Genomic DNA, 27,962 nt, shown 5'->3' with positions numbered 1-27,962 from the left:
CGGCTGCCTTCTGCAGCGCCCGGGGGCTGTACAACCCGACCCTGGGGCCGCAGTTGCTGTAGCAGCTGAGGGAAAAACGGAGTTAGGGGAGAAGGCAGAAAGGGGGACGCGCCTGGGGTGGGAGTTCTGCGGGCCTCGCCCAGGGGTGACGCGACACGGTCCCTGGAAGGAAACCCGCGCAGCCCCCCTCAGAGCTCACGACGAGCGCGGGCCCCAGTCCCCCAAATGCTGGCAGGACGGAAAGGAAACCGCGGCGCAGCCCTAGGAGCGGCAGGCGCGCCCGCCGGCCGCGCCGTCCCCTCAGCCCCGCGCCCCTCCCCGCCCGCCGCCCCGCGCAGGGTGGGCGCCGCCATTGGAGCCTGCGCAGTGCGGTGGGGAGCGTTCGCCTTACGCCCTGCTTGCTCGCCCGCCCGCGGGGCTGACAGCCCCGGCATCGCCGCCCCGCTCCCTCCGGGGTGGCAGCCGGGACCGGGGGCTGCGCCTCGCCACCGCCTCGCCCGCGCTCTGATGGGCCTAGCGGAGCCGGCGCCATGGCCGCCTTGTACCAGAGCGCGGACCCGTCCGCCTCGGCCTCGCCGAACAAGCTGCTGGCGCTGAAGGACGTCCGGCAGGTGAAGGAGGAGACCACCCTGGACGAGAAGCTCTTCCTGCTGGCCTGTGACAAAGGTACCGGCCCCGCTGCCCGGCCTGGCCGCGCCCTCGGGGAGCGGAGGACCCGGCCGCTGGCTCCGAGGGCCCGAGTCCGCCCCTCGCCCGGCGGCAGCTCCCCGGCCCCGGAGGTTTGTGCGGGGTCCCGGGATAAACGCTGCGGCTGCCCGCGCCTCGCACCGCGGGGGCGGAGGCTCTTGGCCGTGCCCCGCTGCGCGGCTGCTGCCGGCGGGCACCGCGGCACCTGGGCTCGCCTCAGCGCCCGGCCCCCGCAGCCGCCCCGCGGAGAGGCCGCCCCGCTCCGGCCCCGCAGCCCGGCCGCCTGCCGCCACCCGCAGTGCCAGTGGGCGCCGGCGCTGGCAGGCGTCGAGCCAGCTCCTTCTGGGTTTGTGAGGGAGTTCGATTTGTGCCAAAGGAGTTTGTAAGGTATTTGCTGTGTTCATCGGTTCATCGTTTAAAGAGTCTATGAGTATATAGTGGTTGTAACATTGGGGGGCTTATCCCCGGAATGTGTGAGACTAGTTTCCTGTGAATTTCACCCATGTTGGTAGATGGGAGGAGATTTTCCTTTCTAAAATACGCTACTTACTTTAAGCATATATTTTGTAGCCCCTGAGTAGAAACATGATCTTAAACTGACCTTACTTAATGTGTCTGAAATGTTGGACTCTGAGATAAGCTTTTAATCGTGCTGAGTGTTGTGTGTACTTTAGGACATAACCACGGTTGTAGAAGCTGGTGTGTTTACATGCAGAGCTGTCTGCAGGCCGTGTGTTTAGGTTAGTTCACAACCGTAGGAGTAGTTCTGCCGTGACGTTAGCCGGCGGGTTTAGGAAGTTTGTTCTGGTGCTGTCTGTGGCGGGATGCCCAGTCAGCCTGCCTGCAGCCGTGCTGCTGCTGTAGCGTATCCTGAAGATCAGACTGAACCGCAGCTTGGTCCCTAAGTATAAACAGAGACTCAAGAAGCTCAAAGGAAATGCTTAGAGAGCTTACAGTGAAAAATGTAAAAAAAAAAAAGTGTGTGTATAAACACAGGTTTAGTCCTCTTGCAGACTCCGTACATATTCTACCATACATACAATTATTCTATGTATATTTCTGTAAGTATTCTACACGAAGGTCTGTTTTTGTTATGGCCTTCTATGTTGCAAAATAACTGGTTATCGCAGAGACAAAAATAATTCAAAGTTTTTACCTTTGGCAAAAAGAATCAGTAAAATAGAAATTACGAGAACAGGGCTGCCTGGTATGTCTATACGTCAGACAAATAGGAAAGTGCAGCTTATGTACCTCTTCCTCTGGTTAGCTTTACTTGTTCATCAGACTTGCTAGCTTGAATTTTATAACATTGCAGCATCATATCACACCTGCTTTGATGATATGTATGTTAAAATTGGACTGATACAGAGAAGACTACTGTGGCTTCTGCTCAAGGAAGACACAAACCTGTTTGTAGCATTGCAGAGGGCTTACCTGAGACAATGGCTTTTTTAAACTGAGAAGCCTTCTCTGAAGTAGTTGAACTTAATGTTTCTTGTGTTTCACAGGTTATGTATGAGCTATTGCCCCAGTTTTTAAAAGTACCCATGCATGTCTTTGATTTTAGGACTGGAACTAAAGGAGTGGATTAAAGTACGTGTTTTAGGGCTTCCTTAAGAGACCTGCTAAAATATCTTTAGTTTCCTCCCTGATGAGAGAATATTTCTCTACCTTGACTTTTTAATTGTCTGACATATTTAATGTCTGTTGTCAGCTATGGAATGTTGATGGTAGCCAGTACTTACAATGTTCACATGCTTTTAGTGCTTTATAATAATACTAAGTGACATTCATGTTTCTTGTGCAGGTGATTATTATATGGTTAAGAAACTCTTAGAGGAAAACAGCTCAGGTGAAATGAATATAAATTGTGTGGATGTACTTGGACGAAATGCTGTTACCATAACCATCGAAAATGAAAACTTGGACATATTACAGCTTCTTTTGGATTATGGCTGCCAGGTATATAGCACATAAGTTATTGAAGAATTTCAGGGTACTCATTGATCTGTGTATTCTACTCTTGATGTATCTTCTCTGTTAATCTGTCAGAATTTGGAAGGAAATAGAATTTATCTTTATAAGCAGTTCAGTTACTTTTCCATTTAGTAATTGTGAAAGTGTTTTCACCCATTTACTTTCCTAGTGGGATTTTATCGACACAGTAAATGTGTAGTAACATTTTCAATGATATTAACAAATCTGAATGTTATTTTAAATGTTACTCCTGTTGCAGAGATAACATATACATTATTTTCAAGCAGAATAAACAGTATATAGTCAGAGTGCATCATATTAAAAAGTGTAGAGTTCAGAGATGTCTTTGTCTGTGGAGTATAACTACTTCTAAAATGGTAGCACAGTTAGAAAAATGCATATTGTATTAGACGATTTTAAGTTAAGGCAAGCATGTGTTTCTGCAGTGCTTTCATGTTAAACTTGCCTGTGCTTGATGGCAGAGGCAGTTTCATGCCAACAGTACTTCCTTAAATATATACAACATCTCTGCTGCTGCTGGTAGAGTTGTAGCTATGATGACTTAAGTATGTAAGACAGGGAAAAATAGTATCTTTTGTTAGGTTGTTTGCTATTGGATAGGAAACAACAGGCTTTCCCCTCCCTAGATTTCCTTTTGAATGGTGGTAATAAAATCTGTGTCTTTTACTTTTAAAGTAAAAATCTGAATTTTCTCAAGGGAATGAAAAAGAATAATACCAACTGTAGGGAAAAAGAAAGGCTGTTTAGCTCAACTTCAGAGAAGTTTCAGAAGTAGTTACCAGCCCAGAAAAAAAAAAGCTTATCTTCCTAGCTTTACCACAGGGCTACAAGTGCAGGGCTGAAGTATCCCATATGCGTGAGCTGTGTTACACAGACACTTGCTTTTAAAATTTTTAATAACCTGGTAAACTGTCCCTTAGAACTAGATTTTTGCAAGTATCCTGCATCATCTTTGCTGGAAAGTAATTTCTGAAATGGATTCTTCTGCTGTTCGTGCAATGAAAAAAATTGTCAGTAATGCTACACTAACTCCTGGGATGACAACCTGAATTTTTATCCTGATCATATGCAAGGTGATAATACAGAACATATTTTTAGTACTTTAAAAATAAAATAAAATTTTAAAATGCAGTTTGGCCTCAGATTGACTCTTCATGCTGTTTAAGTTCCTGCTATTCTCACATATGACTTGTTTTCTTTCCTTAGTCATCAGATGCACTTTTGGTGGCTATTGACTCGGAAGTGGTGGGAGCTGTTGACATTCTACTTAATCACCGACCAAAAAGATCCTCCAGACCAACCATTGTAGTTGAGTGTTCATATTTCTTGATTTTTGGCTGGGGAGTTGGGGGGCTCTGCTATTCTGTTTTGGGTAACTGTAGTAGTTAAAACAATGTCTTTAAATGAAATTCTGTATCTCTAAGGTGAAAGAATTTGGACATTAGTGATTATTTTTATAGCCTCTTTTGTCTTAAAGTATAGAATACATTATTTTGCTTTACGGCCTAAGGAATCTAGTGGCTTTGTACATGCCAAATGCTAACAGATGCCCAGTTAGTCCAGAAGAGAAAAAAACAGAGTGAATATAAACCTTTTATTCTAGACTATTTGCAAAGTAATTAGCAGCCTTGATCTATAACGGGTATGTATTAATGTATTGAAGCTTAGTAGATTTCTTGAGCAAATCTTTAAACATCAAATATTTAGCTTGAAATTAATCAGCTGAAACTTACCTTGGTGATGCTTAAGTATCAAAGAACTTTTAAAAGTTCACAAGTAGGGGTGATGGAAGGGAAGGATTAAGGGGTTGTGTAACAGAGTATGGTACAGTCAGGGTATTTTTTTCTGTACTTAGTAAATGTAATATTTTTTTCTCAAACTAGAGAAAAATACACTTTTTAATACTGTGCATATATATTGGAGGAGATAGGCACTGAATGTCATGTTTTCTGTGTAAATAAACCAGAAACATTTCTGCGTCCATTTTTCTTTTTCCAGCATTTACCTGTGAGGTGTCTGAATGTTATAAATTTTTCCTTATTTTCATGGTATGAAACAGGAAAATATTTTGGAGAGATTAATTGTTGAACAGTCAAAAAATCCCTTACATGTAAACACTGTGGTAGAATTTTATGTAGTAAATTTAGTTACTTCCTACATTTTGTTCCAGAAACTAATGGAACGCATTCAGAACCCAGAGTACTCGACGACCATGGATGTGGCACCTGTCATTTTAGCTGCTCATCGTAACAACTATGAAATTCTCACTATGTTGTTAAAGCAAGATATATCATTGCCCAAACCTCATGCTGTAGGCTGTGAATGCACACTGTGTACTGCAAAGAACAAAAAAGATAGTCTACGACATTCCAGGTAAGACTTGCTAGTTGTAGACAATAATGAACAAAAGTCTTGTCTTCATTATCTGGCATTGCTTGGGTCAAGTTCATTATATTTCCTTTTTCTCTCTAAGGAGAGTTTTATGAGTGGATTCCTTTAATATATTGTAGCTTTTCTTGGGAGAGATGGTAGTTCGCAGGGATGGGTTGTGATTGAAAAGGCTGGTGGAAGGCAGTGGCTTTTTGTTTGTTTGTTTGTTTGCTGTTGTGGTTTTTTTTTTTTGTTTTTTTTTTTTTTGTTTTTTGTTTTTTTTTTTTTCATTTTGGTTTTATACTCTTAGTTACTGTGCGTATTAAGATAAGCGCTCTTCCTTTCTACCACTTGTGTCACAGATATTCTAGCTATCTTTGGCTTGGAAGCGTAGGAACTAGGCAAATAAAATTTTTCTTAATGTAGTTAATACTTCGGTTCCTTGAGCAAGAATGAGAAGGTGGGTAATTCTGTACCCTGTTTCTAAAAGTGTTTATGTAGCATGGATTGATGAATGCAAACTAAAGACAATTTTCTTCCATTTTTGTTTTTCAGTATTTTTGAAAGTAGAAAGCTTTTTAATAAAGGGTCAAATGAGGGGAGTGATTTACCAAACTTAATGATATTTTTGTCTGGTTAACTTGACTATATATTTGAGGGTTAATACAATTTAATATTTGAGAGTTGGGGTGAAAAAGCACAGAGCTCAAAGGTCATAAGTGGATTCCAATTACAATATACAATTAATTTTTACATAATTACTTCAGTAAGTGTCCATACTGAAAAATAAGGGAAGTGAAGGTGTTAGCAGTCGCAATCACGAATAGAACTTATCTACACAAAGCAGATAAGCAGGCACTTGGTTATTCCAGTGCTGGGTAACACGGGGGATAGCTCCACCAAAGACATGTTCACTGACAGGTACAAAGCACGACATATTTATACACTTTTTCAGTGGAGTCATGGTTACATAAGATGAGCAAAGTTCATAAAGTTCGGTTTGACCTTAATAATGATTGGCTTTCAGTTACCTCACCTTACCTATATTCCTATTCTACAGAAATCATTGGTCATCTTTACTGATTGATTTGAATAGAATGAGGGGAGGGTAATGATTAGAATATTCATGTTATTCCCTGGAAATCATTATCATATGCAAATGTGTCTAACACATGCATGGTTATGTTGGATGGGGGTCCTCTGGTGGTTGTCGATAGTCTTCCTCAGTGTCCACTGTTTGAACTGCATCATTGCACCTGCTCGTTTCATCTTTGGCCAATGCTCATTTCTTCTTTGGCTGATCTTCCAAACCAAACCCAGCATCTTCTGGTACCTATTGTTTTGACTCAAGATCCATAACCAGTACCCATTGTTTTAATTCAGAGTCCATCACAATTCATACAGTGTTCAAGGCACACACCATACTAGCTACCTATTCCTAAGGGCCTTAGTGTGCTTTATATTCTCATAGCTGCTATAACTCCATTTTAAAATCAAAATCATATTCTAAACTAAAATCAAAATAATATTCTAGGATTCAAGTTATTTTATTAAGCTAACTGCAACAAAGAGATAATTGTTACTGGTTTTCAGCTACTAGAGGCCACATTCTGGTACCTTTAGTGGCAACATCCATCTGATACTCCGTGTCATTAACTGCAGTATGAGAAAAGTTGTCTGGGTATTCCAAGCAGACAAACAGTAGAAACCTGTGAGATAACAGCTCTTAGTGTAAACTAGAACAGGTAACAGACTTTCTTTCAGTGTTCATGAGTTACTAGTTTTGCAAGAGGAAAACAACCCTTCACATGCCTTCCCTGATATTTTTTTTTTTTTTTATTGCATGTTGAAGCTCCCCACTGTTTTTAATTTAATTTGTTAAAATACAAAATTGCCTTAAATGCTTTACTTCCCTCTCTTATTTCAACTTGATGAACTTAAGAGCTACTGTATAACACTTGAAATGTCAAAAATTTACCAGTACTATTATCTTAACTGATGGCTTTCTGCTGATGCACTGGTAACAGTTGAAGTAGTGAGGAAGAGAGGCGGGAACCAGTTTGGCCAATTTTTGATACTTAGAATAACAGGAATTTGAAGTATGTCTTGCATGATGTATCACATTCAGTGCTTGTGGTGTCTGGTTTAAAGAAACCCAATTGTTTTGTCTTTCAGCTTAGTATTTTATGCAAACTTTTGGAATAGATTCTGATGTGAAACGGCTAATCAAATGAAACATCTTCATTTTACTTGCTATTCTTTTGTGACAGGTTTCGCCTTGACATTTATCGGTGTTTGGCCAGTCCTGCTTTAATCATGTTGACAGAGGAGGATCCGATACTGCGAGCTTTTGAACTTAGTGCAGACTTGAAAGAATTAAGCCTTGTTGAGGTTGAATTCAGGTGGGAATTGAAAACACAAACCAACTTTAATACTGTTATGAAATTACATGTATAAAAATGTGTATGCATTAGAAAAGGTTCATTAGTATTTTTTTTTTTGTATTTGGGAGTGTTTAAGCTGATAATTAGACATAATAATAAGCTATATAATTTATGTCTCCTTAGCAGTCACTTTGACAGTTTAATTACTTGAAATCCTTTTAGGTGTAGACAGTTCAATGTGTATAGTTGCACCAACTGTTCAAATTTCATCTGTCCTCTGGAAAAATAGTAAGAAATTATGCTAAATGTTGACTTATTTCAAGATTGCACACCTATGAATCATATTAATATCTTATTAGTACTCTGCACTTTTTTTTCCCTGCATCAGGGTAGAAGTGTGCAACACCTTGTTTATACTGAGCTGACTCTTGCTGGGATTTGTTTCGGGTGTTGTTTCTTAATTTTGCTCATTATATTATAAGACTTCAAACATTGTGTGTGTGTATATATATATCTCATATGCATATGTGTGTAGATTTTTTGTTGAAAATGCCCTGTCTATTTTATGAACAAATGTTCAGTATAATTTTATGTTTAAATTATGTGGGTTTCTATCATTTTGAAACTTATCAGCTCAAAAGCATGTATTTTTCATGTGAACATAAAAGCAAATGTTTGTATCGGGTAAAATTCTGCTTTCCTAAACAACACATGAATTTCCTGTTTTTGTAGTTGATTGTCTGTCTTAATAAGAGTTCAACTGTTGCATTTTTGTGATACAACTTGGCACTAAAATGGATTGTGTGCCAGGTGAGACAAGCAAATAGTGTAGCTTCTTTTCCTGTGTTTATTATATTAATAAATAGTATTCAGTGAGACTTTAATTTTGAGACGACAGGAATAAAGCAAAACCCAAAACAACTTCCCGTCCAAGTGGAAAGTATAAATGATGAATTATAAGTATCATATTTTGTGACTACTACACTTTCTCATCTCCTGAAAATAATTCTAAGCTCTAACTCTTTATGTGGAATTTATAAGAATTTGTATACTGTAAGTCTGTTTCTCGATTTTTCTCCATCTAGTGGAGTTGCAAACTAAAATGAAGTGTAATTATCACGTTGCATGGCGAAACCTACTCAGAGTTGTCTTCAGAATGCTTGGATCTTGGCATGTGACTGTTGGGTTGTTTTGTTTTTTTTTAATTTGTGTTAGCATAACACACAGTCCTAATCAGAAATGGATAGTCAGTGATTTAATGGAAAATATGTGAACAGTGTAATAGTATGTACTGTTTCTGTGTTTTTCAGAAATGATTATGAGGAGCTAGCTCAACAGTGCAAAACCTTTGCTAAAGATTTGCTTGCACAAGCACGGAATTCACGGGAGCTGGAAGTTATTCTGAATCACACATCTAGTGATGAACATGTAGACAAGCGAGGGTTGTTGGAAGAGAGGATGAACTTAAGTCGCTTAAAACTTGCAATCAAGTATAATCAAAAAGAGGTTTGTCTCTGCAGTAATTTGATAGGCTTTCCATATCATATTTTGCTAGCAATTAATTTCATTTATTGTTCTGCCTCTAGACATAGAAGTGTAAATAAATTTGCAAGAGTTATAGAAGAGATGGTAATACACAGAATACCTACATGTGAAACAGGGAAATGATATTGCAAGATACCAAGTGTTTCTTCAGTTTTTACTGTGAAGTAGTATTTTCTGTATGGGAATATAAACTACTGCTCTCTCATGGACAGCTCTGGTAGGGGTAATAATTTGTTCAGATCCTCATTAACACCTTGCCTAGGGAAGCATGGATCCTTAGGTGCCATACATGATTTATCATCTTCTCGCTTGTCATTAGCTGTTTAGCTTTGGCTCAGGCCCCGTCTGTGCTGTTCAGAATTACGTTAGACCTATGCAGGTAGAATTGAATAGTGCCTCTGCTCAATAATACTAATGCCTTTTTATGCCACTGGTGTGGAACTTATTTCATGCAGTAGGTCATTGTTGTCTTTATCCGTTGACAAACTATTACTCCAGTTTTGCTCTACTAGAAGGCAAATGGGTATCTGTGGGATTTTAGTAGAAGAACCGGGGGGCAGAGGGAAAGTTTCCTTTCCATGCAAAATCCATTTTCAGGTAGCGTTTTCAGAAGGCATTATAATTTTGTCCATTCTATGTATCTAGGCTTAAACTGTTTGTGAAACTGTAAAAATACATAGTGTTTAGAAGTTACAAGCCACAGTTATGGAATGTCCTAGAAACAGCATTACACATTTCTGGTATGTGTCAAACAAGCATACTGAAGTATTTCAGATGTTATTCTGGTTTTGAGTATGGCTTGTTTTTACCACAGTGGTTGGAGAATAGCAACGTTTTTTGTGTGGTCTGAGGAAAGAATTGCTGCAGAATATGTCTTATTCCTGGGAGGTTTACTATAGACAGTTTTTTGTGATGCTTTCTAAAATGTGATGATACTATCAAGGTTCTTTTTGATGATATTTTTTAAATTAGACAAAGCATCCTGTAGTGAAATACATTCTTTTGTAACCCCATGCAAATAAGCATTTGAAATTTGAAAGTACACTTGCATGATCTACATAACCATCAGACCAAAATGATCGTCTTTTGAGGGACTGATACAGCATAGCTTACTCTGATTTAGTATTAACCCTGCTGAATAAAGCCATAATGATTTTAAGAACTGATACGTATAAAACTGCTTTGCCACTTTAGTCCTCATCTTACAAAATGTTGTGTTTTACAATGTGGATAGTATTTTACAATAACAGTATCTTATTCTTCAGATAAGATCTCTGTGTTTTGTAATAACATACAGTGAAGGTGTCTGAGTTCTGATGTTACTTATATGCTAAATTTCTAAAAAATTAGAGATCAGAAGTCATTCTTGGCCTGATAATCTCTAAGTCTAGCATGTATAATTCATGAATTGATGTTTAGTTGCTCATTTTAGAAGGAAATTAAAATTATGGATGTTTATAATCATAATGGGTCTGTAGCACTTTTGTTCTCTTATGAAGTAATTATTTCAACTTAATATTCTTGCCTTTTCCTATTCACTGGTAGCTACACATAGTTTGAAAATGAATTTTAGTAATGTGAATTTGTAATCTGTAATAAGAAACCTGAGACTGATTTCTTGTTTGTTTCTTTTTTTTTTTACCCCCCAGTTTGTTGCTCAGTCTAACTGCCAGCAGTTTCTGAACACTGTATGGTTTGGACAGATGGCAGGCTATCGACGCAAGCACACATGCAAGAAAATTTTGACTGTTTTGATGGTTGGCATTTTCTGGCCAGTTCTGTCCCTGTGTTACTTATTAGCCCCTAAATCTCGAGTAGGTCGAATAATTCACACTCCTTTTATGAAGTTTATTATTCATGGAGCTTCATACTTCACGTTTCTGTTATTACTTAATTTGTACTCCCTTGTCTACAATGAGAATAAGAAGAATACAATGGGACCAGCCCTTGAGAGAATAGACTATCTTCTGATAATATGGCTAATTGGTAGGTATGATTTGAGTAGATTGGATGAGAATTGCTGATGTTGATCAAACAATAATGATTTCTGCTATCTTCTTATGAAATTACTATGTTATTCATTGCTTGACTGAAGTTTACTCTTTGGAGGATAGTGTTAACAGGAGAAAAGAAACAAATGCATTTTGAGTAAGGGATGTAAAGTGTTAGAACAGTCTCTGGTACTTCACTTTCTGTAATAACTAGAAACAGAATGTTGTAGGATCTAACAGAGGACGAATGTGAATTTTTCTTCAGAAGGACTTGTAGCATTCATAGTGAGGCAAGTGACAAGATTCAATTGTGCAATAACAGATTAATGTAAATGCTGTGTCTCTTCCTAGGCATTTTAAAATTCTGATCTTAAAAAAAAAAAAAAAAAAATCAAGTGTGTATTCCTCAGATTAATAGTTTTGTAACAGATAAGAGCCTGCCATCAACTAGTTTTCCCTGGTGCAAAGTTGAGGAATAAAATTAATTCGGACATTGTTTTAGATTTTTTCCAATAATTTTTCATGAATAAGTAGTATTATTTAATATGTAGGTCATTTAATCATTGTGAGTCAAACTTATTTTTCATCAGCCAACAACCATGAAACTTTTAACTTCTTCCAGCTCTCTTCTACAAGAAGTGTTTGGACAATGCCCTTAGACACACAGTTTAACTGTTAGGTTGCCCTGTATGGAGTCAGTAGTTATGCTTGATAATCATGTGAGTCCCTTCCAACTTAGGCTATTCCATGATTCTGTGAATTCTATAAAAAAGTAGTGGGAATGATCTGAGCTTCTTAATTACTTGTGAGTCTGTATATGGAATTATGCTAGAATCTGAATATTACCAGTGAAGTTATTGTTTCTTTGAAAATCTAGCTAATGTGGCTAATGTAATCATAAAGTAGATTAAAAGTATTTGTGTATTGTATGCAAGTTAATTATAGTTTTTCTGGATTGTAAATAGTTGAAGTAAGCATGCAGTTACAGTCATAAAATCAATTCCTGCACTGTTTTCATTTCTATTTTAATATGCTCTAACACGATAAAACAGGAGGATTCTGTACATCTTTGTTGGACTAATCCACATTTAAACAATTGCCAAAATTTAGGGTTCTGTAAAGTCTCTTTCATAGTTGTGTATGTGAAATTTTTATAGCATTCTGCTCAGTTCAGGAAGAGGACTTCGAATATATACAAAATTGCCATTAACAGTAAGTGACAACTCTGTCTTCTATGACCAATTCTGTAATGCTTGATTTGAAAAGTAATTAATAATACAATTTGGACTTACTGTAGAGTTAGCATATTGTTTGAAGAACAAAGTATATGTTATTTATATTCATGTATGCATTCTCCATCTTAGTCTAATAAATTGAAGGTGTGCACTTACCACATCCTTGTTTTAAAACACAGAAATAAGTATTATTTTCCCATATTATAATCTTCCATTTCTGTATGTCATTACACTGATTAGCATAACTGTACTTGAAAGGATGCATGTTAAATCTGGTTGATGCAGTAGAGGGAGCACAGGTATAATTTTTGTTCAGTACTCATGAACTTTTGTTTTGGCTGGAAATTCATAAAACTAACATGTTGTTGGTTGGTATGTTTGTTTTGTTTTTACATTAAAATTTGTTAGATAAATTCATGGAAGCTTACATAAGGTAATTATATATGTAGCATTTAATTGACTGGACTTTTAAAAAGCAGTGATATAGTTGAAAACACCACAGTTTTATCTAAGTAGTTGTGTTACTTTAATGTGGAGCTTTTTTGTAATGGTGATTCCTTTCATTGTTTAGCTATATTAAAACTTGAGTAGTTCATGCAGATTTTGGAAATACCCAGTACCTCACATGCAAACACATGCAGGTCTTAAAAGAAACTTGAAAGATTCAAATGTAGAGTACAAGTCAGTGTTACAGACTCCTCCTTGGTTTTGAGATTCAGTATTTGATTTTAGAAATTATTTTGTTCCATCAGATCTCTAGACAGAAAGTGTGTCATTAGGAGGTAGTCTTGGAAAATTTAATGAAAGGCCATAGAAACATTTTATTTTGTTCATGTAGTATTTTAACATGCGGTTTTCAGATAGGATTGGAAAATGACCTGTAAGTAACACAAATCATTAGAATTGGGTTATTTTTCACATAATTGAATTTTGAGATTTTTTAAATGGTAGTTGCATTTATAGCTTAAATGCCTATTTTTTAATCACATATTGTACTGTTCCCTTACAAACATTTAGTAAGTTGAAAAGAGTGTATTTACAAAATGTGTGACAAAATCAACCGGAATAAAAAGAACGAAGTAACAAGGATTTACCTACATTATTGTTTTTCATAGTCCCATTAAAATAATTTCTAAGAATCAGTGTAAAAATGGCTGCAGCAGAATTTCTAACAATTGAAGTTAGCAGCTAGTTTTGTGTTATACTAGATTAACTTTGAAAATCATGAATACAATAATTCTCTTTTCCAAGTTATTGAGTCTAAATCATGTAAGTGTCTTCCCCAGCAAAGCAAAGCAACAGAACTCCATTTCTTGTGTGTGTAAAGAACGTAAATTATGGCACCTTCTACTTCTCCAACTTCTTTTACTGAATCTGTAACAAATTCAGCGTAAAATACATGGTGATCATATAGAGGGGCACAGAGGTTCTGTTTTAGAAATATTTTCTTTTAACCAGGAAGAAGAGAGATTTATGTAAGTATTCTAACAAACTGCACAGCATAGGTTTTGGCTTTTTGTGTTTTGTTTTTTTTTTTTTCTGTTTTTTTTTTTTTTTTTAATTATGCCTTCCAACATTGCTGTAAAGCTGACTGAACAAATAGTCACACGTAAGTGTCTGATTTATTTTTTTTTCCGTTCACTGTATCTTGCTCTTACTGGGCCAAAGTTTTAGAGAAGTTGCAAGGTCCTAAAAGCTGAACCAAGTCTAACAGTTTTTAGCTACCCCTTACATGCACACTGCTTTTCTTTTCATAAATATGGTAGCATACATCTTAAGTACTCAAAAAAACATTAACTGATTATTCATACAAGTCAAATGTGCCACCATATTTTATCTAATGATCCTTTCAAGTTTTATAAGAATGTGAAGTCTGTGAGAGACATTCAGTTAGTAAAATTCTTAGCAAATGTATTTTTCTGTACAGCCAGACATGGTTAACAATGGTAAAACTCATTTTGCTATAAAGATCTTGAATACTTAAATGCATGTTGCTCTAAGTTAAATTTCTGATTTTTGCAATCTTAAGTCATGGTCTCTTTTCTCTGCTAATGTTATTTAATATCAGTTAGGATAGAAAAATTTTCTACTTGTCGGATGTTTTCAGTAACAGTTATTGAGCTGATTATTCTTAAAAAAACATTTTATAATACCAACAAACTTCCAAAAAGTACTTGATACTTCATATAGCAATGTAATCTTCCTATAGTGCTTTTGGAAAAAGGTGAATACTTTTCATTCAGAAAAAGCATTTGTATTCTAGCCTTTTACCTTTATTTAAATTTGACCTTTTCCTGTCCAATTTTTCTCCTATTCATTTCCGGTCATGACCTTTTTTATTGGAGAATGTGTTTCTTAGTTGGAAAGTAGTCTTGGAAAGGTTAAACAACGTGTTACCTTGTGATTAAGGCTTGTAATCCAATGCAATGCTTATAGTAAATTTACTTATTACTTCTTCCTCTTTTCTGAAATATAATTTACAAAAGCCAGTCAGAAGTGTGTTAGTTGTGAAAGAATATTCAGTGCAATGGCTTGACTTCCCTGGCTTTCTTTTTTTTTTTTTTTTTTCCCCCTGCAGGAATGGTGTGGTCAGATGTTAAAAGACTCTGGTATGATGGTTTAGAAGACTTTTTAGAAGAATCCCGTAATCAGCTTAGTTTTGTCATGAATTCCCTCTATTTGGCAACTTTTGCTCTCAAAGTAGTTGCCCATAATAAGGTGAGCACCCATCTTTATAGACCCAAAGCTCCTCTGGGACTGACTGGGCAAATAGAATTTTAGTACATTGCTGCAAAATACGTGAAGATACGTTATGTGTGGTATGTTAGTAGTAGTATGTTGTAGTTAAGTGTACTGCATTAGTAATAGCCTACCTATGTAGTTACAATTTAGGCTTCCCAATTAAGTGTTCGGTGTGGTATATGCCATGTAGTTGTCAAGATCTTTGGTCTTGTTGCATCTTGGGCTTTAAAGAGAAGTTGGTTAGGCAAATGGGAGTTAGAAAACACATCAAGACATGTACAAGTACTCAGAGACCCCAAACAGAGCTACTGTCTTCCTTGTAAGAACTGGCTTTTCTTCTAAATGGCTTGGTTTTCATTTGGGGAAATCTGTCCATACAGCTCATCTGATTTGGCATCTGAGCTCCCCCAATTCCATAAATCAGTATTGTGCAGAAAGATAATGGTAATCTCTGTGTTTAGATTAGGTAATGCTTTTTTGTTATAGAAAGATTTAGTTAGCTTTTGATTACATATGCTCAAATCTCGTAAGTGGTTGTGGGGGTTTTTTAATTGTTTTGTTTGTTTCTTGGAGGGTTTTTTTGTTTGGATTTTTTTTTTTTTGTAGTCAGGAAAAAAGCCCCGAGACCATGGAGGAGCCTTGTCTTTTCTCTGTGAAAAGCCATCTGGATTTGATTGAAGATGTAGATTTTGAAAATGATCATTCCCATTCTGTCGCATGTGTTGTTAGCAGCACAGCATGTGGCAAACTGCCAGACCAATTGAATAGGAATATTTTAGCAAAAATCAAGCCAGTGCAGTAGCACCATTATTTTGTATTGCAAACTGTGAGTTGACAGCTGTCTGGCAGTTGGGAGAGAAATAAACTGGTTCAGTTCTTTCCAACTTGGTGTTTGGCCTATTTCCCTATCCTTGCATTGATTCAGAGGCTGGTAATCATTTGGAAAGGAAAGCTCCATTTCTTGGAAAAAATAGAGAATGCCATGTTGGGCTGTCTTCCCAGCCATTTCCTTTGCAACCAGCACATGTCAGTAGTAGCAGTTCCTTTGGTGATATAAGAGCCCTTTGCTGCTAATTTAAGTTAAAACCTTTTTGAAGATGCAGGACTCCTGTCCTATGGAACAGGCACATGATGACGCTTTTTTCCCACTTCTATATGGCAAAATTTATTTTTACAGTTTATAAATTATTTAGAAAATGAAATAAAAACATTTGGTTTACATCTTATGTCCATATTATAGTCACTGTAGCTGTAAGAAATAAAGGAAGAGTCTCTAGCTGAAGAATCTGTGCACATGGAATCACAATGTATAAAAACATGTTTATCCCTTTTTTGTGCCATCTTTGCTTAGCACACATTCGGGCAAGTTATGTTAAAGTGGCTTTGAGTTCCTTAGTTTTTGAATGTCCATTTTGAGACAGCAGAAGTAGGTAATGTAAATGCTGGATGTTTTCAGCCAAGCCGAAAGTTAGGGATCTGTGAATATTCCATGAATAGTTGGATAGTACCTAGTGGATATACTTTAAGGGTGCGTTTACACCAACAGTTTACTAGTGACTTCTGTTCTTGGTAGTCATTCATAAAATCCATTGAAGGACCCAGGTCCTGAGTCTTTCAAAATCTTTCTAAAGCTGGCTAAGACCAGCTGTCACCACACTGCAACTGCACGTGTACATTAGTTTTCTTTGCAGCATTTTAATATTGTTTTTGACTGAGGCCTATTACACTAGACAATGCACATGTTTATAAAGTACACGAGTCCCTGTTTCAACAAACCATGCAAAACAGAGTGGAATAGAAAGCAGAACAGAAGAGTAAATGGTTTGCTGAGCAACTGAGTGGCAGAGTTATGTGTTGAATTTAAATAATCTGATTTCTAGCTCCCTCTGGAATGGCTTTTAAAATGGCTTTGTCTAAAAAGAATGAGTTATCAGGAACAGGTAAGCCATCTATGAATCGAGTGTGTGAATTTCTTTTATGCTATTGCCTGTTTTGGAGGCAGAAGTAGGAAATGGTGCATGGGAGCATTTCTGTATTTATAATGTCAGTGATCTCAGTTTGTCCTTTTTATGTTGCAGTTTCATGATTATGCTGAAAGGAAGGACTGGGATGCATTCCATCCTACCCTAGTGGCAGAAGGTCTTTTTGCTTTTGCTAATGTTCTCAGTTACCTGCGTCTCTTTTTCATGTACACAACCAGCTCTATTCTGGGACCTCTCCAGGTGAATATCATTACTGCTTGGGAAAATACTAAACTTGATCTTAATTTGCTATGAAGAGTCTTACTGAAAAGAGGAAGAAGAAGAAATTAAAGTAAGAAAGTCAGAAAGTAAAAAGTAGAAAGAAGTGATACTGCATTGATGGTTTTTTTTTTTACTCATGTCAAACATACTGATTTAGATGAAAAAAAGGTAAGAAAAAGAATGGAAGACCTGGTGTAGTTTACTTTGTTACATTTTTCCCATGGTAACTGCACTGTCTTTTTGTTTTTATCTGTTGTTAGTTTAACATATTGCATAAGTGTCTGCAGTTTGAAAACTGTGAGGATCAGGTTCTTCCTGTAAAGTTTCATGGAAATGATCATCCTAACTTCTTATCTCTAAAAGATAGATGAATGAGATGTGTAGCAAGGAAGAATAATCAAAAGCCTTTCTGTTTATGTCTGTGATCTCACTGAAGTTGCACCTTGAGTTGAATTGTGTAAATTGCTTTAGTTTGAAAAATAGAAATCTCTCAAGAGTCTTGAAATAGTCATCTATTTGTAGCTAGTTATAAGAAGGGAGAACAGGTTTCTTCTTGAAATTTACTGGAGCCTGCCACTGAGTAATAATGACAGTAAAAACCCCACATTTTAATTATGTAATACATTTAATTCAGTCATCCAGAGATGGTGGGGGGAAGCATTAACAGTTTTGTGATGTGATGCTGGAACAGTAGAGACCACAGTAGTTCCTAAGCTAAATTGAAATTTTCCACTTAAACTTGGACTTTAGCGTGCTTTTGTGCAAATAATCTGTTTTTCTTTTCCTGATTTAAGAGCAGACATGGAGTTTTCTATTGAGTTTATGAAGTTTAGTGGATTTTTTTTGTGAGATGGTTTCTTTTTTTAAGCATAGACCCTCTTATCCTAGTCGTGCTGTTCATCGTGATAAACTTTAGATAAACTGGATGGACAGAAGGTCCAATACCTCTGAGGATAAGGAAGGGAACCTGGACTATTATCAAGACATCATATGTAGGATGCAAATACCTCCCTGAATCCTTTTTAGATTAAAAGAAGGAAGAAAGGTCTTACTCCACTAGCAACATTTTTTTCCCTTCTGTGTTTTTTTGTTCAGTTTGAGTTCTCAACATTGGCTTACATTATTACTTTGCCAGTGAAAAGCCCTTAGAAACTAAAGTACCTGTTATTAAATCATAGCTTAGTGAAAAAAGCTTTACGTAGGTATGCTTCCAGCTTCTCTGGCCTTGCTTCCTGGATGATTTATGATGACAAATCAGATCAGACAAGTCACTGCATTCGTGTATTGATGACTTATTTTTTTTTCCTCATTTATTTATTTATTTATTTTCCCCCTATAGGGATAGAATTTAATTAATATAGCTGGTTGTCAACATTGTCACTGGGTTTGCAAGTGTCTGTTGAATAAAAACACACTTGGAATAAATAGCATAGTCATCTAGTGATTATACTCATGGAATTTGTCCTAATAGGTCAAATCAATGCTTTGTCTTCTCTGATGAACAGGACTGGTTTTAAGAGCTTTGAGGCAAGAGGATGATCTGAAAGGATCCAGTAAGAAACATTATTACTATTAAGCATAAAGGCACAATAAATATTTGGGAGCAGCATTCTCTTTTTAACTCTTGATTTGCAACTAGAGCTATACCAAATGAGATCCTGAAGTAAATAATTTTGGATGGGATCACTAGGTCTTGTATCAAGGCTTTAGGATCTAGCTGAAAGCCCCCAGCTTGATGGTTCAGCTCATTTTAATGAGTCAGAGTACTTATTTTTGCTGCATAAATAGTTATCTTTTAGAATATTGTTTTATACAGAATAGTTTTCCTTTGAAGATAAAAATAAATGCTTGTTAAATTGTTCTTATTAAAATCATTATAAAAAGTGCTTTATAACCAGTTTAATATTATTGGAAGATGCCTGTTTCTTCTCGAAGGGTGTTGTTTTTTTTAATTCTTGCCCTTTTTTCTCAAACTGTAACTATGTTGCTGTTAATTATTTTTCTATTCTTTTCTACATTTTAAAGTGGAAATGTACTTTCATACTCAGAAAAAAATATGAAAGTATTGATGTTGCAGTAAGCATTAGGCTTGTTACACAAATTGATTGAACACTGAAGTCTCTGCACATTTTAAAGAGATTCACTGTTTAATGTGCATATTTATGTACGAGGTCTTTCACAAGTTTTTTATTAGGAGGCTATGTTATGAAATTTTTCAAGTAAATAAAAACAGTCAACAGTCACCCTATTCAGTGGCACACTGAAGCTTATGTTATTACTGCTGGCCAGTACAGCTTGTGCAACAACTCTTACAGTATTTTCTGAAAGTAGGTCACAAAGTTCAAATGGTGGTAATCAAATATAGCATGGAAACCCAACAGTGTGGGGGGAAGGCAGCTACTATGTTCTCTTGGCTATTAGAGTTATTTTTAAGCATTCGGTTACTTATTGATTAATAAAACCTATTTTAATACAGATTTGTAAATTGTCTGTGTGTGGTGGTTTTTTATTATTAACAGAAGATAGAATAATATTCCCTTAGATTAGATCATGAGATTTCAAATGCTTAGAAATTCTAGAAAGCAACAGCATGACTGTATGAAGAAAGCAACTGGTATTTGGGCTGTGTTATTACATGGGTAGTTTACACTTTCTGTGCATTCCTGTTTCATCTACTTTGTCTCTTGCCTGCAACCATGTGTCAGTTAAAGGGTAAACGTTTTGTTGTTGGGTTGTTTTTTTTTTTTTTTTTTCTTTGAAGTATTAAATTTGATGAAAGAATGTGATGGGGATTACATTCATCCTCTGACCAAACGATACAATTATGGCATAGCTCTGCCTACAGTTGCAGATTCTTCATGTGTGTAGCAAACTGTGCAAGGAATCAGAGTCTGCTGTGCAACAGGGGTACTCGGTGAGTTTCCAGCAGTGTGGGAGGGAGCAAGAACTGGCACTTTATCTCCCAGTAAACTTGTACTTGCAAAACCTGACCAGTGATACAAATCTGGACTATGATTTGGTACAGGTTGTGTTTCATACAGGATTAGACTTTTCACACACTGATTTATATAGAGGATTAAATTTACCTGACCCCATTTTAAATATTTGCATTCTTTTTTATATTATATTGTTCTCTGAAGAAGTTTGTAGGACGAGTAATTTAAATGATGTAAACAGTTTATGCTGTGTGTCTGTGTAAAAATTTACACTTATGACAGAAGCAAGTCAGTGTCTTCTCTGTGTTGAAAAAACACACAAGTGTAATTTTTTTTTTTTTTTTAAAGGTGCTGTATTTGTACTGTTGTAGACTTGTATGTAGGATATTTTGAAATGGAAACTAATGACCTGAGTTTAGTGTCACATCTTCTATACTTTACACCCTTCAATTTTTATGTGCTTACACACCTACACATTGTGTATATTTAAAATCTTACATAAAACAGAGTGAATTAATTGTGTTCTGCAGATGAGCTTTGTTATACTGCTTTTTGATTAGTGATTAATTATGATTCCACATGTTTTGATTAATTTGGTGTCCTTATTAACTGTTTTCTTACCTTTCTATGATAGTATTTATATTCAAATGCATTTCATTTACTGCTTTTATCTATTGACTTGTGAGTTTTTTATTGCCATTGGTATTACAAATAATTGAAGGATACTAACTTATCAGGTGATGTTAAAACTGCTTAAATTTTCTTTTCAACATCTAGAATTTTTCACTGAAAAATGGTACAAGGGTTACCTCTGGATTTTGAGGTCTGTTTAGCATCATACATTTTAAGTTAAACACTTAAAATGAAAATAGATACTTTTTTGTTGTTTGGAGGCTGAAGGAGAGAATACAAACAAAAATAACTACCTGTTTTACTAAAATAGTAAATAAATCTATTTCACAGATTTCAATGGGACAGATGCTACAAGATTTTGGAAAGTTTCTGGGCATGTTTCTTCTTGTCTTGTTCTCATTCACAATTGGATTGACACAGCTTTATGATAAAGGATTTACTGTAAATGAAGAAAAGGACTGTGCGGGTATTTTCTGTGAACAACAGAGCAATGACACATTCCATTCGTGAGTTTGATATTTATGAAATAGCTGTATTGTTATAGCCCTTAATTCATAGTAATTAAAACTGGAATTTTTCACTGAACTTGAATTTATATTACGTAAACTCACTTTTGATGTTTGCATTACCTAAACAGACTTCTTTTTTTTCTTGTTTTTGTAGGTTTATTGGCACATGTTTTGCTCTGTTCTGGTATATATTCTCCCTGGCACATGTAGCAATCTTCGTCACACGTTTTAGCTATGGTGAAGAATTACAGTCTTTTGTAGGTGCTGTTATTGTTGGTACCTACAATGTGGTGGTTGTGATAGTATTAACTAAACTCCTTGTGGCAATGCTTCATAAAAGTTTTCAGCTGATAGCAGTAAGTGGTTTCTGATTAATTACCAATATCTGTTAGCTGTATCTTTGGGTTTTATACAAATTTCTTCCTACAATGTGTAGACTAATCTACAGACCTCCATGGATGAGCTCTGTCTCTGAGCTCACAAGGGGCATATTTCCATCAAATAGGAACTTTCTATTTACTTTGATCCAAATGAAATGGGTACTTTGCATGTTGAACATATGCAAGGCTTTGGTCCTCTGGGAATTGAAGACTTTTTTGATACAGTGGCTGTCCAAGTCAAAATGCTATTCATGATAAGGTGTGGTGCTTGCATGTTTGATAGGGGCTTTAGAACTTCATAGCTGAATTTTGTATTTACACCGGAGTATGTAGTGAATTGAAGAGTTAGGTTTTTATTTTAATTATTTCATATTAGTATATCAAAACACTATATAATCAAAATTGAATAATGGTCAGTTTTTCAGGTATGAGAAAATAAAACTTATGAAGTATCCTGTTAATGTTTTTGCTTCTGATCTCTGTTAATTTTTCTGATGCTTTTAGAATCATGAAGATAAGGAATGGAAGTTTGCTCGTGCCAAGCTTTGGCTTAGCTACTTTGATGACAAATGCACGCTACCTCCACCTTTCAATGTTATTCCCTCTCCCAAGACTATCTGTTATCTTTTCAACAGTCTTAGTAAATGGATCTGCTCTCATACATCAAGTGGCAAAGTGAAACGTCAGAACAGCCTGAAGGTAAGAAAAGATTGTGAAAGCTGTAGGCTCTGATGCTGGGAAGATGTGCTGCTTGCTAAAATGAATCAGCAAGTTGCTGCATGAAGCTGCCTGTAACACGGTGAGTGCTACTAAGATAAATAGGAACTATAGAATAGTGTGTGTTGCATCCAAAATGTAAATAAATGTTACTTATTTCTGCTTTGGTAAGATTCTACTAACTTTCAGTTTGGGGCATTTCAACCCCCAACTCCCCCAGAAATAGTCTGGAAAAAAATGCTTTGACTGAAAACTAATAGAAACCTCGAGGAAATATGTGCTAATCTCAAAAATGGTGAGGTTAGCGTATTCTTTGGGGAAGGTAATTGTTTTTAAACATATTATGGAAATGTCAAAATAAATAGGCACAACGGATCACGGAAGCCTCTCGTTGGGGGAGGGATTTTTTTTTCTTGTTAAATAAACTTTTTTTTTTTTTGTAATTTTGCATACTAATTTTGTATCTTCTTGCTGACAAAAAGAGCATTAAATAAACTAAAATCAAGGAGTTTATGGAATGTGCACTGAGAAACATTAGGGATTATGGAACTCTTAGTTGCTCATAGGACGGTTACCAAGCCAGGTAGATTAAAAATTTTCAGGTTTGCTGGCACAGCAGATTATAAATTAGTTTAAACATTGCTGGCAGTTTACATGCATTGTATATTTGTGTACAACAGGATGTATCTATAAAATAGCTTTGTTATTCTGTTCATATTTAATCTCTGTATAATTGTATAAAAGCTTTAAGACTCGAAAATCACTTTTCCATAGTGAATGTATGATGTTTGTTTAAAGGAATGGAGAAATCTGAAGCAAAAGAGAGATGAGAATTACCAAAAGGTGATGTGTTGCTTAGTCCACCGTTACTTGACTTCCATGAGACAGAAGATGCAAAGCACAGATCAGGCAACTGTGGAAAACCTAAATGAACTGCGGCAAGATTTGTCAAAATTCCGAAATGAAATGAGAGACCTGCTTGGCTTTCGAACTTCTAAATATGCTATGTTTTATCCAAGAAACTAGGGTGTAACTTTTAAAAGAAAACTGCATACTTTTAGATACCTATAGGTGAAAGTGTTGACCTAATTCTGTTGCCAGACCAAATAGAAAAGAATATTGCACAAAAATACATTTGAAAATGCATTTGCATGATTTGCAGCTAGATGCAGAAGTGATGAAAACAAATGCAAAAACAGATATAGTAATTTTCTTAAGCTCTTAATCTTTAGTATGTATATAAAATTGTATATAGGAGTTTTTGTAATGTTTCTCAGACTGTGGCTGCTGGGTGTCAGAGCTTCGTAACTAGCACAATGTGTTTATTTCTTCTATTTTTGCTGTTTGTTCCTTTTTGATACTTGTTTTTCAAGTTGTGGGAGAAGATAGGCTTTTTAAAACAAAAATCCAGCCTATGATTATTTTTAATAGAAAAGTCAGATACAGACCAATAGAAAATTTCCAGCATAGTTGGAAATTACGTTTGACTGTAGGTTACAGTGCATGCAAAAACTGTATGGCTCTGAAAGACGCAGTTCTAGTGCCAAGTTTTGTATATTAACATTGACTGTATACTAACGTAGAATACAGAAAATCATCAAGACTCTTCCCTTTCGTGGGAACATTGAAATTTTGAACTCCAAATAGACCAACCATTTCTTGGATGTTTATGGTTATATGTAAGACAATCAACTCCTGCTTGGATTTTTCAGCAGTGCCTCAAAAGTACATTTTACTATACGTGTTAAGATTCGGAATAGAATTTTAAAAATAACCTGTGAAATTTTAATGTTTAATATCTTGGATTTTTAAAATCTGGATTATAAATGATTTGAATAATTAAAACCTGTGATTTAACAACAATAAGGTGGAGCATGTGAGTGCTATCGTTTGCAATGCTGAACAGTACCTGTGAAACACTGTACACTTCTTTCTGTGAGAACATACATTGAATCTGGTCATTGGACAGATGTAGTTTAGCAGGGCCTGCTTTGGATAGGTTTTACTTATCCTACTTTTAAACTTGTATTTCTTTTTTCCCTCTTTTTTACCACAATTGTTGCCAACCTAAACATTTTTTTTTGTGTGTCAGGAATACTGTTTTGTGAAAACATGTGATTTAACTTTGCTTCCAATGGACAGTAAGGGCTTTGTGGATTTTCTGTGCTAGAGGGTCCTATATGTCTTTATATGCTTCTGTATAATTCAAGTTGACAAATTGTAATTGAGAAATGTGAGATTCCTGTATTTTTAATTACAAGATAAGTATATTTATGACAGCTAGAGGATTGATTGACAATTTTACTGTTATGATGGTGCTCTTCTAAAATGGTCTTATGTCCAGAAGGCGCAGGTAGCCATAGTGGTCTTTGACTACAGTTGATTTTGGGAGGTTGAGAGAGTGGAGACTTACATGAGTGTTTACTTTTTTTGAAGAAATTGTTACAAAACTTTTTCTTGTAAAGGTAATATATTTTCTGTACTATGAAATTCTGTATATCTGAACTAGGGTTAATACTCTGCTTCTAGAAATCTTACAATATAGAGGGATTCTGGTACATGTTGGCTTTTCATGTGAATAAGAAGCTAACCTCTTGTGTTCAAAGCAAAGAGGATCACTGAATTTTGTATTTGGACTCATGACTGAACTCATGTTTGAATAATACACCAACATAAAAACTGTGCTGTGTATGTTACGTATATTCAAGAAAGGAAGCAGACAAATAAAAGCTCTTTGAAAAATACGGTTGTATTAATATTACTCATATTTGAAACACACTGTATCAGGTACCACATTGAAAGTAATTTCTTTGTCATGTTAATAAGTTTAAGGAAGGTAGCCAGTGTTAATGTGTTATTATCTTTTTCCCTTGTGGATCCATCCTGTTAACTTTTAAGCTCATTCAGATGGCATCATGCAGTGTCATGAAGTGATAGCTGAGCTAGTTCCAGACAAGCTAGATTGCATTTTAGTTGCACTCTTAGCTGCTTGGCACTTGGTTTAGGCTGGTTAGTTCTTCTAGGAAGCTGGGTACATTTATCTATATGAAGCAGCTCATGTAGCTACTTCTAATTGCTTTTGATATGCTAAACAGAGTCACTCAGAGCTAGCTCAGTCGCTGTTATGTGGCACTGTGTTTTACTATACTGTAGACATGTCCTGTAGGAAGTATTGTCTTACTTCAAGGCACGTTTTGTGAAGTTTCAATTGGAACAAGGTGTTCCAGAGTTTTTATTTGTCCCTGAAATACGTACCTGTAAAGTGATAGATGCTAGAAAGAGAGAAGTTTGTTTTTCATAGTACCTTAGTTTTATGATGCTTTGCATCTCTGCCTTGTTTGAAAGCTGTTGCAGTCTTCCTACCTACTTGGCTGCTAACCAGTACAGAGTGCTTTGTGCTATTTAATCAATCTTGTCTTACCATTTAGATTTTCCTAGTTCACGTATATTAAACATGCGGTTGCTTTCTCATTTGGCAATTTAATACTGGCTGTTCCAGAAGTAGTCTGCAGATGTTGGGGCTGTGAGATCTCCCTTATGCACGCTCACAGAACAGTTCTGGACATGCACATAGACAAAATTTTAGGTGCCTGTGATACATCTTTAAACTGAGATGTCAAAAAAGTTTGGGTAAGCTGGAATTTACTTGGCTAAAGGAGTCAGAACTTCTGTACAAACTTTAGTGCAAGTCATGAAAGAACTACGTGGGTTTTTTGAGACTACTGAAAAATGTTGATTTTTCATTCCTTTCATTTATGTCTGTTTTGTCTTAGAGCTTACTTTGTCTTGATGAATGAAAAATTGAGATGGCAGTTTTCCTGGTACCTCCATGTGCAGCAGAAAGATCAAAACCATTCATGACTGAAAGCTTACTTTATTCTCATGCTAAACTATGATTTTAATTTTTCTGTTGAATTTATTTCGGAAATTGTATTGCGGTTAGGTAATTTTGATTATGTTTGGTTGCAGGTTGGATTTTAAATGTCTGAAGTTTAGTTACTACATCTGCTTTTAAAAATTTCTAGTAGTTGTTACCTGTGTTTTGTAACTGATTGTTACTTAAGAAAACTGGCACTGCTCTGTGTTTCTTTCAAGTCCTGGCTTTTGCTCCTTGTTTCAGGGCTACTGCTGTCAGTGCTCTGATTTGAGAAAGAAACTGGTCTAAAGTGAGTGTTAAGAAGAGCAAGCAGCAGCTTTCCCTACCTACCATTTGGGAGACAGGGAGCAGGCTGCCAGACTTTTTGCCTCACTGAAAAAAGCTGCATGACAGATGGTCATGTCATCATATATAAAAATAGATTACTGTAGTTCAAGACAGTTCCGAGCATGATTTCCACATTGCATTTCTCAGCAGCAGGCTGGGGAGAAGCGGAGTACCATGCATAAAACCTCTTTATAGGGGTAATATATGATAGGAATCAATACTGGAAAATTAAAATTGCAGTTTAAAAGTTTTAAAATTACACAACTACATCTGCTTTGCAAACAAATGTTGCTCTCAGTTCCATAGAGAAATGCTGTATGGTTTAGTCAGTAAGACAAAGGCCTAGCAGTCTGTAAAGCGTGGTTATAGCACAGAGCTGTTTGATGTGAGCTGCCAGCACAGCCTCTTTGTACCTTTGTGCATCACTCTCATTCTTTTGTCTCCTGCTTAGCTACCCATTAAGTCATTGGAACATACGCTGCTGTGCTACTGTGTTGCACTGTACCCTCTTGGCATTACATATGAGAATCAATAATTGAAGAATGGTAATCCACATTCTGCTGCTGAAATAAGCAGTGAGTATTTCCAGTAGGGACTGTGTATTTCATTACTGTTACCTGCCTGTGGTTACAGATTATCAAAAGAACTCTGGTACTTATGTAGGAGGAAAAGAAGTGCTTAAATGGATCCTAGGTTCTGTTCCGTCCCTGTCATTTTTATTAGTATTCAAGTTTTACCCAGTTTGAAAAGTGTGTATTTCCTGCCTGCTTTTGACCACCATGTTCTTGAAGTTTTCAGTATTAATCTTCATCTAGAATGTTTCTGTTCCTCCATCTTTGGTGGCTATCGGCTTTCGGTTTCAGAGTAACAAATAACCTTACAACCGACAGACCTGACAAAGATCTTTTAACATTGTAATGTTGTCTAACTGCTTCCAGTCTGTTTTTTACCTTATTCTCCAAGTAGCGACTTGTTCATCCTTTTGCATACAGAAATGAAATAATTTAGACAGATATGCTACTATTTACACTACTGGTGCCAGACTGAGCATTACTGTATTGTCCATTCTTTCACAGTACGGACAAATTTAAAAAATTTCTATGTGTACTTTACTACCAGTGAAGTAATTCCTACCTTCCTCCTTCCTAATTACCCTAAGGAACTTAACAGTGACATTTAGTAACTAGATTATAGTCATCAGTAGAGAAAAGCATGGTGCTGTTTTATCACTAATTCTTTGAAGAGTAAAGCCAGTTCCTGTTCAAATCAATTAGAAGGAAAATCAGGCCCTTGATCAGCAAGGAAGTATAGTGTCAGTCATACTGTGCAAGACCTAAACCATCAAAAGCATGGAAATTATCAAAGAAGAGTTTCTATGTTTAGCCTGC

At 36.4% G+C, this 27,962-nt stretch overlaps 1 protein-coding gene across 1 annotated transcript; it reads left to right on the top strand.

Moving 5' to 3' along the window:
* The first annotated feature begins 58 nt into the window (after positions 1-58).
* Positions 59-25,114, top strand: TRPC1 (transient receptor potential cation channel subfamily C member 1). The gene is made up of 13 exons (XM_042797738.1): positions 59-666; positions 2,495-2,649; positions 3,892-3,993; positions 4,856-5,058; positions 7,326-7,457; positions 8,750-8,945; positions 10,634-10,970; positions 14,789-14,928; positions 17,031-17,174; positions 21,095-21,270; positions 21,428-21,629; positions 22,158-22,352; positions 23,169-25,114. Exons 1-13 carry the CDS (start codon positions 531-533, stop codon positions 23,394-23,396), a joined length of 2,346 nt encoding a protein of 781 aa, XP_042653672.1. The 5' UTR covers positions 59-530; the 3' UTR covers positions 23,397-25,114.
* Positions 25,115-27,962: the final 2,848 nt, after the last annotated feature.

This window comes from Tyto alba, unplaced genomic scaffold (assembly GCF_018691265.1).
Source record: "Tyto alba isolate M040663 unplaced genomic scaffold, T.alba_DEE_v4.0 Super-Scaffold_10, whole genome shotgun sequence".
NCBI lineage: Eukaryota > Metazoa > Chordata > Aves > Strigiformes > Tytonidae > Tyto > Tyto alba.
The sequence above is the reverse complement of the archived record's forward strand: the minus strand, read 5'-3'. Positions and strand labels throughout refer to the sequence as shown.

Excerpts from the sequence above, each read along its gene's own strand:
- TRPC1 (XM_042797738.1), top strand. The coding sequence starts at position 531 with ATGGCCGCCTTGTACCAGAGCGCGGACCCGTCCGCCTCGGCCTCGCCG. Across the intron at positions 8,946-10,633 it reads TCAAGTATAATCAAAAAGAG|TTTGTTGCTCAGTCTAACTG; the intron begins GTTTGTCTCTGC and ends TTTACCCCCCAG. Across the intron at positions 21,630-22,157 it reads AAAGTTTTCAGCTGATAGCA|AATCATGAAGATAAGGAATG; the intron begins GTAAGTGGTTTC and ends TGATGCTTTTAG.